Source organism: Neophocaena asiaeorientalis, unplaced genomic scaffold (genome assembly GCF_003031525.2).
Source record: "Neophocaena asiaeorientalis asiaeorientalis breed wild unplaced genomic scaffold, Neophocaena_asiaeorientalis_V1.1 scaffold79, whole genome shotgun sequence".
Taxonomy (NCBI): domain Eukaryota; kingdom Metazoa; phylum Chordata; class Mammalia; order Artiodactyla; family Phocoenidae; genus Neophocaena; species Neophocaena asiaeorientalis.
The window spans coordinates 6,518,973-6,535,123 of record NW_020175402.1 but is presented as its reverse complement, the minus strand read 5'-3'; the positions used below and the strand labels follow the sequence as shown (position 1 = coordinate 6,535,123).

At 36.3% G+C, this 16,151-nt stretch overlaps 1 protein-coding gene across 7 annotated transcripts in view; it reads right to left on the bottom strand.

Annotated features, from left to right (window-relative positions):
- The window catches only part of EPB41 (erythrocyte membrane protein band 4.1), a 197,805-nt gene that overhangs the window by 53,791 nt on the left and 127,863 nt on the right, over window positions 1–16,151 (bottom strand). For 3 of the 7 annotated variants that reach the window (XM_024766763.1, XM_024766760.1, XM_024766764.1), the window contains 3 exons: window positions 8,501–8,709; window positions 5,134–5,190; window positions 3,872–3,934 (listed from right to left, as the gene is read on the bottom strand). In XM_024766763.1, coding sequence (XP_024622531.1) covers window positions 3,872–3,934; window positions 5,134–5,190; window positions 8,501–8,709 — 329 coding nt within the window. The remainder of the gene's footprint in view (window positions 1–3,871; window positions 3,935–5,133; window positions 5,191–8,500; window positions 8,710–16,151) is intronic. The other 4 variants (XM_024766761.1, XM_024766762.1, XM_024766758.1 and 1 more) reach the window with 3 other exon arrangements.

The following is a 16,151-nucleotide window of genomic DNA, read 5'->3' as shown; positions in this document are numbered from 1 at the left end:
GTTGCTGGGTTTTGGTAAACAGGAATAGCCCTTTCTCGATACAAAAATTTATTACTGGAATTCCTGGCTCAAGCCTCCAGAGCAAGTGGTTACTATCTCTGAATAATTACTCAGGGGTATAAAATATAATGGATTTTTTTTTCTTTGTCAATACTATCCACACACACTAAAAGCCTTATGTTTTGCAGCTTCTGACAGCTTCACTTCATCCCTCAGTACCATTCAAACTAGGGACCATCTTCCAGTAACCGTCAATGGATGGGGAGTGATTTAATAAGAACTTGTCAAATACCTTATATGTCTCCCTGATGACTTAAAATAACTAAACTGTTCCAGCAGATGTGACTACTGGACAACTAGGGGGAAACTCTCACAGGCGATATTCCAGGGAGAAATGATCAAAACTAGGCTAATAAAGCTGTAAATAATATGAGAAATAACATTCAAGTTTATGTAACAGGAGGTATAAACCAACTTTCAAGAGACTTGGCCAGAAATAATCTGGGAAATACAACGTGAAGACAAAAACTCAAATGTTCTTGGTCCAACATATTTCTTCAAAAAAACCCTCAAAAGGTCTATGCTTGAAATCAAAACATGTGGGAAGCCTGTCACTTGATGACTGCTAAAAATTCTGTGTTTATTATATATCAAGGCAGCTCTGTATCCAAGAAAAGCATAATACTAAATATATCTCCTAATATGTTGTGTGAATTTGGGGATTAGACTTATTTTTTTTGGCTCCGTGGGAAACAGCCTCATTTGGTGTTGAGGGTTGGGGGGAGGAATTCATTTAAATAAAAATTTGTTTTAAAAGTTTTTCCTGGGGCAATATAGGCTGCAATTAGGTAAATTTTTTTCAAAAGCAATGTCAAAGAGAAAACAGTATAGGAAAAAGAATCAATGAGGCATATGAAACAATTTTGATTCTGGAGATATTCATTCAGAAAATTCATTTAATAGTCTATTCTTTTTATTTTTGCAAAACTGAATGATGTTTATGTGCTTTTAGATCAGTCAAAGAGAAAACTAACCCAAAAAGGGCAATCCTGTAGCTCCCCCATAAGAGTACCTCTTGCCTGCTGAGATGAAATGTGAGTATAGCTCAAGAATATGGGCTTCACCATGGGGAAACCACAGTTTGCACTTTTGTTCTAGCTGAAAGCAAGAAAAGGCATGTTTACTAGCTAAAGAAAAGCAGGAACAAGGTCAAAGACTCAGTAGTAGGCTGAACAACTGAGACCCATCAGGCATGGAAGGCTTTGTGACCTAGTTCCTGACAAAATCAAATCTGCTTGGGCCAAGAACTAAACATATTTGGGAGGATTAAAGGTGAGAATGGAGTAAAAAAAAAAAAGAAAAAAAAATGATCAAGAGAGGCTATGATAAAACTATAACTCTCTGGGTTATTAGCCTCTTACTATAAAAGAGTGGTGATTTGTTACTTGTCCTGCCTAGCTTTTGATTGGCTTGGAACCTGAGAAAATAAATGTTCCAATAAAATCAGCAGCTTCTGAGGGAGCTTTCTCCATCCTTCTTAGCTGGCTCTGTTGGAAACCTGTGGGGGCACAGAGTTAAATTAAGATCTCAAAGGGACCTGTTCCAAATAGAATTTGTCACAGAAACTTGCAACAGGTTCTCATTGGGAGATGGAGGAGGAAACAGTAGATCTAAAAATGAACTCGACCTTATTTGTGCCAGAACAAAGCATTAGTGGGGGTGGGGTAGGAGTAGGGGGAGGAGGGAATGCTTAAAAAAAAATCTGCTAGAGTGACAGATAACTTGAGAGAACTTCCCTAAGTGGGGGAAAAAAACTTTTACAATACTAGAGAATGATGGTTAGCCAAACTACTTGGGCTGTTTTCAGATTAGACACTTCCTGATGCCTATCATCCTATAATTTTAGCAGCAATCAAACCAAACATTTAATTAAGTAGAAAATATTCTCAAAAGATAGTTAGTAGTTTTAATTTTCAAACACACACTTATTTAGAAATCCCCTCTCATGGCTGTCAGTGAAATACAGGAAAAACGTATCACACACAAGGACTTTGTGAGTCTCAGAAGCCATAACACACCTCATTGAACAAAGGACAAATATATGATTGGTACTGCAGGTTCCAGTTAAGAGGCAGAATTACAGATGGACAAGTCAAGAAATAGGCATGTTTGGAATTGGGAGATGTTACATTGTTGAGTATAAGGAGATCAACTGATATCTGTTATTCTCCCTAATCTCAGAAGCGGAACCATTCAGGTCTAGTTTCAGCTATGCACTAAAGCAAAGAGATCTAGTTACCAAGTTTGAAATATCCTAGGGTCCAGCCTAAGAAAACTTCATGTTACATGAGGTAAACATATATAAAACACTTGGTATTGTGCCCACCACACAGTACATGATTAATGAAAACTGGCCATAATTTTTATTTTTATCAAAGTACTTATACCTAGCAGGCACTCAAAATATATGTATTGACAAAGAATAGATGACGTTAAGTAATTACTGGATGCTATTAGAGTTCCATCTAAAAAAGTTGCTTCAAACATCCACTTTAATAATATTTACCGTTACATATGCTCATCTTTCAGGTCTCAGCTTAAGTGTTACCTCTTCATAGACAACTTCCCTGTCCATCTTATTTAGAGCAGGTCCTTTTTATTAGCACAGCATACTATTTCCCCTTCATAGCTTTTATAATAACTTGTAATCATTTTATCAGTATTTGTTTACGTATTTATTGTTTCTCTCTTCCATTTGTCCCTACATTGGATGCTTCCTGAAGGCAAGAACGATTTATCATCTTCCTATATAGTTACATTTCCTTTATACTTGAGTTAAATCCCTGATGTCAGAATTTATACCCATTTCTTTTGGTTCTGTCTTGAGTGGAGTTGTAAGATAATTAGATCATTAGCTTCCAGGTAAGAGTTTCTGAAGTGTAAACATGGCCTGTTTCTGTACAGAATAACTCCAATTTCCGAATTTTTCCTCATAGAGTTCCTCTAATCTTCTAGTTAGTTTTTTCCTTATCCCGTGTGGAGCCTGACACTAGATAAAGTATACTAATATAGGCTTGGTGAAAATCTGACCGATATTAAATACAATGGGAAAATGACCTTACAATTCCTACAGCACATAGTATGTTGCTATTTCCGAATGGGAAAAAAAAAAAGTGTAGTTTAATAGAGTTAGATGGACCCTAACACAAATCCTAGCTTTACTGATTTACCAGCTCTATAACCACAAGGGAATTACTTAATTTCTCTTAGCCTCAATTTTCTCTTTAAAATAAAAATCCCATACCCATAGGCTTGTTTTATAATTAAACTATCTAATATCATACTAACTACTCATCAAATGCTAGCCTCCCTTCTTTCCTTCCTGTATCTTACTTTTTTCCCCCTGATTATTCTTCTGTCATTTTTTTGGTATCCTCAAAAAGTTAAGTCCATTTTGAATTGTGATCATTTCTCCTATTTTTCCACATTCTCCTGATTCAGAAGATGAAAAAATTGTATAAATTTGATGCTTGAAACATACAGGAGTTTATACTCTTGGGCAATTCAAGGAACTTTTAAACAGTGATGTAGTTCTTTCTAAAAGTGGGTAAAACAATGGAACCATGGGATGCTGAGGTAGTCCCAATCATATATTTTTTAGATAAGTATGAGAGATGGAAACTAAAGAGTCAGAAGTGGAGATGGTTGCATATCTTCATGTCTACCAACATGCAAAAGCATTTTAAACCTAAAATTCTCTCATGCAATGGCATGCAAAACCAAACGCAGCATAGAAAGAAGAAAGGGGATCAGCAAAGAATGCAGAAGGTTACAGGCAACCAACTGAAATAAGCTTCAAGTTCATACAAACCTCCAACATTAAATTGCTATGTCTGATATAAATGTTTTCACCATCTAGTCTCTCTCTCTTTTTCTGTGAAAATGAAAGAGGGAAAAACAGAAAAGCATAAAAAATTAAAATGTTGTTCTTGCGCGAAAAAACTGCAAATTGGCAAACCAAAAAAATATTTAAAATTAACTGTCCATAGCGCAGCATATGCCAACATGAAATGGTCACAGAACCACAAGGACACACAGAGGACATGATTACCACTAGAAAATGGATGACATTGTTCATGAATGATGGAAGAATGCGACGATGTTATTTAAATAGACAGTGCTCCTGGCTTCATTGGCTTCTTACATAACAAGCTGCTTTATGTTCCTCTGTGAGCTGTTTGAGGGTTACCTTAAAATGCATGACTTTAAGAAGCCTTGACTCTCCGTGTTCCATGGAGTAGGGAAATGCTTTAAGACATTATTTAGCGTTTTGGACATTATTTCAAACTTAGTAATACTGCAGGTATGTATGGCTCTAATATCTTCCATAAGAAAGATCTAAGGGCATTTTATACATGGTCAATCAATATTCTATTCAGTAAGAATTGATTCATCCTACTCTATGGTTGGGAAGAATGAGACACAGAACAGCCAAACCCATAATTATTAGCAATACTGGGAGTTGCTGCTATGATGGTTTCCATAATAAATATGCATAAAATACTGTCAACGATTCCAAGCATATGGTACCACTGTGAAATATTTCTTATAAAGTTTAAATATAAAGGATAGATTTGGCCTTCACTAATTATTTCATTCTGTTTAAAAAGATATTTTCCTACTGGAAAGTTTATTTTAATGAAATTTTTCAATATATAGTATAGGATTATAATTTCTTTGGTATACATATGTGTGTATGTATATGCATATATATACATAACATGTGTATATGTATACCTGTTATTAGAAAGTAATTTTAGATTAAGAGAAATCAATGAAAAGAATGGACCACTGTCTTTTTAATGCACTTTGAAAGTCAGCATGGGTGATGGTAAAGTGATTTTGTGAAAGTGAAAAATGGCTAACCTTCCTCATTCTTATCAGATCTTCACTTTTTTCTGCAAGCTTCTGTTTTGCCATTATTAAAAAAAGAAAGAAAAATGATAAAATATTGGCTCATTGAAGTTTTTTTGAACCTTCAACTTATAATTTTTTTTTAAGGAGCAGGGAGTGGGAGGGAAGAAAAAATTGGGGAGGGAGGGGAAAAGGAATAAGTGGCCTATTGGCACAAACCTGTATTTGGTCACCATTTGAGGTGGGTACTGTGACCTCGATGTGGGTTTTTTCCACCTACATTTAAGAAATAAAGTGGTAAAAACATTTCAGGTTAGTAGGTTTCTACGAATAGCGTCATTTCCAAATCAGCTGCATCTTTAGGCTGCTTGTAAAATCAGCTGATATGTAATCATGATGCAGTCTTACGGGGGTATTACAGGCAAGGACACTGCTCTCAAGAACAACCTGTTAGTTCACCATCACATTCTCAAAGCTGAAGAGGTAATATGGACAACCAAAGGATCAAAAAAGAAAATTAAGGTAATTATTCTATACATGAAGAAAACATTTATACTTATTGATTAAAAAGTACTTATTAAAAATAATAATTTAGACTTTAAAAAGTCATATGTTTTTGTTTTGCTTTTTAAAAAGGATGTAGAAGTATCTTAAATAACATAAAAACAAATTTACAAATGAAGATACCAATGTATGACATACATGACAGAAACAAAAAGAACATCTTTACAGTTTAGAGCACACATAAAATAAACCACATATGACACCAAGCAGGTAAATACAAAAAATTTTGTTAGTTGATCAATATATTTAAGGAGGCAAGTTTAACCCTTGAGTTTATTAGACAACAACACATCAAAATAAACTCAATCCAAATTGTTACTGATGCATGCAATTACTTCCAAGGCTGATTTATAAATAAGCACACACAGGGCTCAGCTGCAACATTCAACACACTGTAATCTCCTCTCCAGGGAGTTGGAGCCCATGTGTTCGGTGGATGGAAAAGATTCATCCTTAAGAACAGGAAGAGAATAACTAAGGCCTCCTGCCTGGCTTTGAAATACCTTTAGCAGCAGTCATTTTATATACCCAAAATGGAGTAAGCATAAATTTAAAAACCAAGAGTGATCAATGCCTAAAGCACCGGATATATCAAAATGAGAAAAATTTTTTTATTAAGCGTCAAATCAATCACCCTGTATCATTACGTTCTTTACAGAACCTCATTAATCTGTGGTTTTGATGTACTCTTTCTTTCTTTTTTTCTTTTTCTGGCCGCTGTGCAGCTTGCGGGATCCTAGGTCCCCAACCGGGGATCAAACCTGGGCCCTCAGCAATGAAAGCACATAGTCATAACCACTGGACCTCCAGGGAATTCCCTTGACACATTCTTTTTAATCACACTTGGGAGCATTACCTCAGAATATAATGTCATTGTGCTGTTTCCTCTAGGACTGAATGTAAAGAACATAAGATGATACCAACCTTTGTGACACTGTCAAATCATAAGCACATCTGGCTACAGTCCTTTTAACTACTGGGGTAATTAACAATTTGGGTTATTTCTACTCTGAATCTCAGTAGAAATAACTGGGATTATTCTGGGGTTATTGCTGTGTTGCCATTAACAAGTTATTTCACCTGAGTTTTAAGTCTTTTATTGATAAAATGGAGATAATAACTTCATAGAGTTGTGAATGCTTAGCAAATGGAAGTTTTCAATTATTTTGTAAAGCTTAAATTACTTGTTTCAATGAATGATGACTTCTTGCTTTGGGTCCTTAGCAATCCAACAGCAAGAAATTGAGAGCCTCTACTTCAATCTAAGAATGGAGACCAAGTAGCAACAGTAGTTCTATTTATGCTCCTACAGAGAATATCAATGGAGATAAAGATGCACATGAGGAAAGGTACTATCTCCACACCTGCAAAGTAGGTCTTGTCAAATGACTCAAGATGCCAAAAAGCTATCTCTATCTGGCACCAACTTAGTGTTAGGCAATGAGATTTCCACAATTACAAGGCTACTTTATTACTACTGCTGCTTTATATAGTAAATACAGCTTCAGGCAAATTCCATAATTATTTTCTAACTGCTACAAATAAAATCAACTCAGAGTCACACTTAACTCCGTCACTACTATTACAGTAACAGAAGGTTATCAGAGGTGGCTTTCAGTCTGATCTCAAAACAAGTATCTCAAAATTTATTTATATAGAATTAACTGGCAAGAAGACCCCCAACTGGCACTTAAATGGTGAGCATATAACAGGAAGTGATCTCTCCACTCTGCTGAGGTCCCAAGAGCAAAGGGAACCTATTCTTGAAGATACTTATGTCTGTCAGACAGGCAAAAGAACAAATAAGTTAGCAGAAAGCCAAAAGAATCTTAGCCACCAAAAAGATTCCCTTGCCAATTCCAGTAATCTAACACTTTTCAGTTAGTATCACAAATGGAAGGACAGTCAAAAGTGCCAGGTGAGCTACCCTAACATTAAAAACTGAAGTAGTCTAACATTAAAAAGGCATTGTTGATACTGAACCTGGTGGTCAATGTCATGCACATTTGGCTAGATACAAAAATGCAAACACCTACCATTCACTCTGGATTCAAGTTGGTCTCAAAGGACCATAAAAACTATATGTCATATTGAATAGTTTTTTTTTAATACAATCAAAACAGAGCCAGATTGGCCACTGCTCTATAGGTAAACTAGATATTGCACTGGCTCCAAAAGAACAGGATTAATCCATCTGCCAAGGGGAGAGCACTTACCAAGGTCTTATATGGTTTTAAATTCCTTAACAGACATATAAAAATGTAATTTTTCTTATAAAGACTGCTTCTATTAATTCCTGTTGTCAACAGTGAGACTCGTATTTACTTCAATAAATCTGAACTGACAGCTCAACTCCATCACTGTTTAAATGTATGTTAAAAAGCTTATCAACATATAAAAGATCAGTCCAGATACTGTTACTCCTGGGAAATCTACTAATTAAATTGGTGATTTTTCAACAAAGTTCCGTGACTGTGGGTACAATCAACTCAGAACTGTAAACAACCCAGTAGCATAACCTCCCCTACATAATGGATCTTCCCCTTTTTGTAAAGTTTCTTAAGATTTGAACAACCATATAGATGTGCTTTATATAATATCTGGATATTCTTTGGGTATGTTACACATATATCCATTTTAGGAAATCAAATTATATTTTACTCATACTAGCAGAGCTTACTCTTAAAAAGGAATGTGGAAATTCCTTCTGGATGAGTAAAAATTATTTTTAAAAACAGATGATCACAGTTCTGGTGTGTTTTACAGACTCATTTTTTAAGATTTAAGTTGGGTAAAGCTGTGGGTCACCAGAAAACTGGGATAGCTTACAAGTACTTCATGACATAATTCTATGAAAATATTTTACAGGTTAATGGGAGATATCTTCTTTCCGAAAGAGTGAGGAAGAAATAACTTTGTTAGGATCCAACAAAAAACAGTGCTTTGAGAAGCTTCCTGGTCAAGGAGTCAACACCTCTGAACCAAAAAGTGAATTAGCTAGACATTTGGGCTTATGACATACCTTCCACACTTCTGTGAGCTCTGGCTCAGGTTGCTCAGGTGGGACTTCTTCCTTTTTCACTTCAACCTGCACTGTTTCCTTTGGTGTTTTAGAAACCACTGCTTTTTTAACAGGTGCACCTGGGACGCTGCCTTCTGCGGCCTGACTCTGAGCAATGGCCGGTGCAGAGGTGGGCCGAGGACTTCGGTCTGCTGAATCAACGGCTGCTGCTACGTGAAAAAGGCACAAGTGAAGGATAAGTGAAGGCAAGAGTCGCTGTACTACTTCACAGCCACCAGGTGAAATAATTGTGACTCCAGGACACATATGAGTGGTACGGTGTCCAGTGGGTTATCATACAGAAGGCAAAAAATAAATTAGTGCTCTGGCAGGTAACTGATGGCAATAATGGCAATAAGAAAGCTAAAATTACCCTAACAGAAAAGCTAAAATGTCCTGACGATAATGTTCCATAAAGGGTGGGACAGGAGGCGGGAGGGGGGTGGACGTGGACACAGAAATATATGAAAAAAAAAATGGAAAACTCATTTTATTAAAAAGTTGGCAAGATTGTTTAACCTTGTAATCTATTAGTTTCAAGAACCTGCAAGGTAGTCTATGAAGGAAAAAATGGGTTAATTAAGTCTGATTTCTTCTATGAAGGCCTTTTGAAATAACGATCCATTTATTTATAGGTGATTTCAGGAACCTAAAAATATATTCTAGGAAAAAGGATTAAGACTGATTTCTTCTGCTAAGCCTCCTCAGAATGATTACAAAATAGCTTGATAAAGGAATCTTCTTATAAGACATGTACATATTTTGATGCTTCTTTACGCTTAAGGGCAAATCTTTGAATCAGACACTTTCCTTTTTAATTGTTTGATTAAAAAATAAAATTCAGCCACTCTATGTCCTTTGGTTGGGGCATTTAATCCATTTGCAGAACACTCTCTGACATTAATTGCAACAAGATCTTTTTTGATCCACCTCCTAGAGTAATGAAAATAAAAACAAAAATAAACAAATGGGACGTAATGAAACTTAAAAGCTTTTGCACAGCAAAGGAAACTATAAACAAAATGAAGACAACCCACAGAATGCGAGAAAATATTTGCAAACAAAGTGACTGACAAGGGATTAATCTCTAAAATATATAAAAGTTCATGCAGCTCAATATCAAAAAAACCTCGTGGCTTTATCTCTGGGGTTTCTATCCTGTTCCATTGATCTATATTTCTGTTTTTGTGCCTGTACCATACTGTCTTGATTACTGTAGCTTTGTACTATAGTCAGAAGTCAGGGAGCCTGATTCCTCCAGCTCCATTTTTCTTTCTCAAGATTGCTTTGGCTATTCTGGGTCTTTTGTCTTTCCATACAAATTGTGAAATTTTTTGTTCTAGTTCTGTGAAAAATGCCAGTGGTAGTTTGATAAGGATTGCACTGAATCTGTAGATTGCTTTGGGTAGTATAGTCATTTTCACAATGTTGATTCTTTTCCTGCCTTCTTAAACTGAGTATTATGAACTTAACTTTTCCTGATAAATTTAGATGTATAAGCAGTAAAAATGAGGTCATATGAAGGAATTCCATGAATCAGAACAGATTAAAAATTGAAATTCACAACTACTTCATATACACAACACCAAGAAAAAAATGCTTGACGTTCTGTAATGATGTCCAATGAAAGAAATAACTCCTCAGAGGATACACAGGAAAAGCAACAGAAAACACAAGGATCTACTTTATCTTTCCTTTTTTTTTCTTTTTTAAAATATTTTATTGAAGTATAGTTGATTTACAATGTTGTGTTAATTTCTGCTGTATAACAAAGTGATTCAGCCATATATATATTCTTTTTCATATTACTTTCCATTATGGTTTATCACAGGATATTGAATATAGTTCCCTATGCTGTACAGTAGGACTTTGTTGTTTATCCATCCTATATATACTAGACTGTATCTGTTAATCCCAAACTCCCAATCCTTCTGCCCCCCCATCCCCCTAGAGGATCTACCTTATCTTTCAATGAACACTCTGTAGCCTCTTGCAAGTCCCTGCTACTCATGAGTGCTCTAAGCCAGTCAGTGCAAGAATGGCAGATGGCAGACCAAATCTAACAACACAGGGGAATGTGACAAAATATTTTGCTCACAGTTGTGTTAAAGTATCATTATACATGTGTATTCACACCTCCTCTCAAAGAATTAATTCGCTTCTGCCTGGCATCAGAGAAACATAGCCCATGCTTTCACCATGTGTTATTTTGCCACTTGCATTTGGTTTTAATCCAGTACTAATACTGCAGAGCCAAATAATTTAAGTCTTCAGCATTTCTAGCCCTGGAAATCTGTACTATATGTGGGAAAGTAGGTATAGGTATAGAAACCGGCAGTTAGAAACAGAGGCAGAAAGTTGCATCATTTGTAAAATGTGGAAGATATGAACTCTACAGGATGGTTGGTATACTCAGTGGATATAAAATCACTTTATAAATCCTACATATAATAACTTTTAATGTCATACCTAAGTCTTTGTATTTTTTTATGGGTTAATATTATTTCAAGAGTATGTTGGGCAAAAACTAATAATGCACACATTGAAATGCAGTTCAAGTGAAACATATCACCTAGGAGCTCTGGAGAGAGGCAAATTTCTTTCCTTTTCTCCATAAGAAGGCTATAAAAGCTATGGATCACCCCAGAGAATCATGGTAGTTGACTGGTTCTTGTCTTTTTAAACAGCTCTATTGAGCCATAAAACTCACCCATTTAGACTGTATAATTCAATGCTTTTTAGTATATTCAGTGTTGGAGGTAATGGTTACTTTTAAAGATGTTTTGGTTTTTCAGTTTTATGAATTCATTTGTTAACTATTAAAAGATTTTGATACATAGATAGAGAACACTTAACTTTAAAAATTCAATTATTTCCCATTATTGAAGGTCTAGGCAAGGAAGAATGCTGGTTGTGATCATCTTGTGGACCAATTAACTCCAGTATTCTGTTGCTCTCATCTGACAACAACAGAAACTTAGTTATTTATTAGAGCAGAGAAGTGTAAAACTCAAAACCATCACATTGTGTAAAAGGAGTCTTAAATTCTAGTTCTAGCTCTGTTACTTACTAGCACAATTTCTGCTAGTACGGTATAGGTACAATGGGTATGCAGTGATCCCATTATCAGAGGGCCCACATGAATCATCCACGGATCTTGAAAAACAAACAAAAAACCCAGCTGATGCTCAGTTCCACCACAGACAGATGTGGTATCTAAGAGTGAGGCCTAGGTATTTGTTTTGTTTTAAAGCTCCAAAGATGATATGGGTGTATTCCCCTGGCAAGAATCACTGCAACCACTACTCACTGGACGGATGAACAGCTTGGTTGTGTGATCCTAGGAAGTTATATAACTTTTCTTGTGCCCTAGTTTCCTCATGAGTAAAACAAGAATTCCTAAATGTTTCTTGTCTGCTAGGTTGTTGGTACCAAAGAGGAATATATGGAAATGGTTTGAAAAGCAAAAAGTGCAACAAAAATATAAACTGAAAAATCCTTGCCGTCATTATTAGCTTATCCTTGTGACTTCCCCCTCTTACCGTATGAACTAGGATCGGAACCAGTTTTAGTTCTTCAGCTGGTGAAGCAGATGCTTTGAGCACCAGACAGAAAAGAGAAAGGGAATGTTCATTAAAATGAGGCCCCTTATATAGCATTTCTTATTAAAGTTTCCCTAATACACCATCTCTAGCTTAGAGGACTATATTCATTAAAAAAAATAAATAAAAGAGGGAGAACTAATAGGGGAAAGTCTCTCTTTTAAGAAGAATGGAAAAGGATCTAGGAAAAGGAGGGAAAAACAGCTTCCATAGAAATGTTCCCAGTTCTTATACTGAGAAGAGAGCACACAGAGAAAAAAAAAAAAAGACACTTAAAAACAGAACTACAAAAGATTTGTCCTACTCAGTTTATATGCAACTCAGATGATTAAAAGATAACATATGTAAAATGTTTAGAACAGTGTCTGGAACATACTAAGTGCTCAATGAATACTGACTATTGACATCTTTCATTCTCCTTCTTCTACAAAAAAAGAAGTCATCATGGTGAAGAATAAAAAAACGCAGCACTGGGAGAACAGTTCTAGATTCTACTTCTAGCTCTGTCACCGACTAACTGCGTGACCTTAGGCAAATCACTTGAATTCTAAGGTCAGGTTGTTAAGAAATAAGAAACATCAATGGGGGGCTTCCCTGGTGGTGCAGTGGTTGAGAGTCTGCTTGCCAATGCAGGGGACACGGGTTCATGCCCCGGTCTGGGAAGATCCCACATGCCGTGGAGCGGCGGGGCCCGGGAGCCATGGCCGCTGAGCCTGTGCGTCCAGAGCCTGTGCTCCACAACGGGAGAGGCCACAACAGTGAGAGGCCCATGTACCGCAAAAAAAAAAAAAAAGAAAGAAAGAAACATCAATGGGTATCCTTTCAAGAAATTAGAAAAAGAACAGTTCAATAAAAGTAAAAGGAAAATAATAAAGATACTAGCTGGCATAAATTAAATTAAAAATATATAAGAAGAGGGCTTCCCTGGTGGCGCAGTGGTTGAGAGTCCGCCTGCTGATGCAGGGGACATGGGTTTGTGCCCCAGTCAGGGAGGATCCCACGTGCTGCAGAGCGGCTGGGCCCGTGAGCCATGGTCGCTGAGCCTGCGCGTCCAGAGCCTTGAAGAAAACAAAACTAAAAGTTGGTTCTTTGGAAAGAGTAATAAAATTAATAGATCTGTAGCAAGACTCTTAAAAAGAAAAGGGGGGGCGGTGGGTTCACAAATTACCAATATCAGGAACATAAAAGTACTAGAGATCTTATGGATATTAAAAAGATACACAACTTTATGGCAATAAATTTGAAACTTTAGATGGAATGGACATTTCCTAGACAAACGCAATTACCAAGAACTAGAACATCTTAATAGTCCTTTCTAATAAAGGCGTTGACTCTGTAAGTAAAGAACCCTCTCACAAAGGGATCTTTAGAATCAGCTGGCTTTATAGGGGAATTCTTCCAAAATTAAGGAAGAAATAATACCAATCTTACATAAAACTCTTCCAGAGAACAGAAAAAGAGGGAATCCTTCTCAAATTTATTTAATGAGGCCAGCATGAACTTGATATTAAAACCTGACAACATTACAAGAAAGGAAAATTACAGGCCTTTCTCTCTCGTGAAAATCATTGCAAAAAGCCTAAAATGACATAAGAAAAGTATATTATGATCAAATTGAGTCTACTTCATGAATGCCAAGAAGGCTTAACAACGGAAAGTTAATCAATGTAATCCACCACGTAACATAAGAAAAGAGAAAAATAGGACTTCCCTGGTGGCACAGTGGTTAAGAATCCGCCTGTCAATGCAGAGGCCACAGGTTCGAGCCGTGGTCCGGGAAGATCCCACATGCCACAGAGCAACTAAGCCCACGCGCCACAACTACTGAGCCTGCACTCTAGAGCCTGCGAACCACAACTACTGAGCCCACGTGTCAAAACTACTGAAGCCCGCATGCCTAGAGCCCATGCTCTGCAACAAGAGAAGCAACCACAATGAGAAGCCCACGCACCACAACGAAGAGTAGCTCCCGCTTGCAGCAACTAGAGAAAGCCTGCGCGAAGCAACGAAGACCCAACACAGCCAAAAATAAATAGTTAAATTTTTTTTCAAAAAAGGAAAAAATCATATTATATCCACCAATGAAGTGAAAAGCATTTGGTAAAAGTCACCATTCGTTCATGACAAAAACTCTTAGATATTTCCTTATCTGATAAGAGGTAGCTACATAAAACCCAAAGCAAACATCACATTTAGTGATGAAATACTGATGCTTTCTCCCTAAGACTGGGAGTGAGACAAGAATATATAAAGAACCCCTACACATTAATAAGACAGACAACTCAATAAAAATATGAGCAAAATATCCGAATAGGCACTTCAGAAATAATTATATGCAAATAGCCTATAAACTATGGAAAGGTACTCAGCTTCATTAGTCATCAGGATTTGAGTGAAGTTTTTTTTTTTAAGTACTTTTATTCCGAGCAGAGAAATTAAACAGAGGAACAAGAGTTGTAACAGGAAATTCTAATGCACTTAAAATATCACATAGAAAGTGTGGAACATAAAAATTGTGCTCACATTCAACTAAATAAGAAAAATAATCATCTTATTTTCAAAATTTATTTGTTAAGCACTCACAATGCAGCAAGTACTGTGGTAATTATCAAGACCAACACCACTTAAGATCATGCATCTTTAAAAAGTTTTCAAGCTGTAGAGATATAAAGAAGGCATCATGGAATAAATCAGGGGAAAAGGGATTGATCTGGATATCAGAAAATGTGAATTCTCTCTTAAATTTGCAGTACCGAACTAGGTTAACTTTGGACAAATTACTTTTTTAAGCTTCACACTCCACTTTTAAAAAATAAGATGGCTGGAATAAATTATTTCAAAATTCTTTTTCTGAGAGGGCAGACAGCAGAAGCAAGAAGAACTACAATCCTGCAGGCTGTGGAACAAAAACCACATTCACAGAAAGATAGACAAGATGAAAAGGCAGAGGGCTATGTACCAGATGAAGGAACAAGATAAAACCCCAGAGAAACAACTAAATGAAGTGGAGATAGGCAACCTTCCAGAAAAAGAATTCAGAAGAATGATAGTGAACATGATCCAGGACCTTGGAAAAAGAATGGAGGCAAAGATCGAGAAGATGCAAGAAATGTTTAACAAAGACCTAGAAGAATTAAAGAACAAACAAACAGAGATGAACAATACAATAACTGAAAAGGACACTACACTAGAAGGAATCAATAGCAGAATAACTGAGGCAGAAGAACATATAAATGACCTGGAAGAAAGAATGGTGGAATTCACTGCTGCGGAACAGAATAAAGAAAAAAGAATGAAAAGAAATGAAGACAGCCTAAGAGACCTTTGGGACAACATTAAATGCAACAATATTCACATTATAGGGGTCTCAGAAGGAGAAGAGAGCTAAAGTACAAGAAAATATTTCAAGAGATTATAGTTGAAAACATCCCTAACTTGGGAAAGGAAATAGCCACCCAAGTCCAGGAAGTGCAGGGAGTCCCATACAGGATAAACCCAAGGAGAAACACGCCAAGACACACAGTAATCAAATTGGCAAATATTAAAGACAAAGAAAAATTATTAAAACCGGCAGGGGAAAAAACAACAAATAGCATACACAGGAACTCCCATACGATTAACAGCTGATTTCTCAACAGAAACTCTACAAGCCAGAAGGGAGTGGCATGATATACTTAAAGTGATGAAAGGGAAGAACCTACAACTAGAAAGAAGTTTATAGCTATACAAGCCTACCTCAAGAAACAAGAAAAATCTCAAATAAATAATCTAACCTTACACCTGAAGGAACTAGAGAAAGAAGGACAAGCAAAACCCAAAGATAGCAGAAGGAAAGCAATCATAAAGAACAGAGCAGAAACAAATGAAATAGAAACAAAGAAAACAATAGCAAAGATCAATAAAACTAAAAGCTGCTTCTTTGAGAAGACAAACAAAATTGATAAACCATTAGCCAGACTCATCAAGAAAAAGAGGGAGAGGACTCAAATCAATAAAATCAGAAGTGAAAA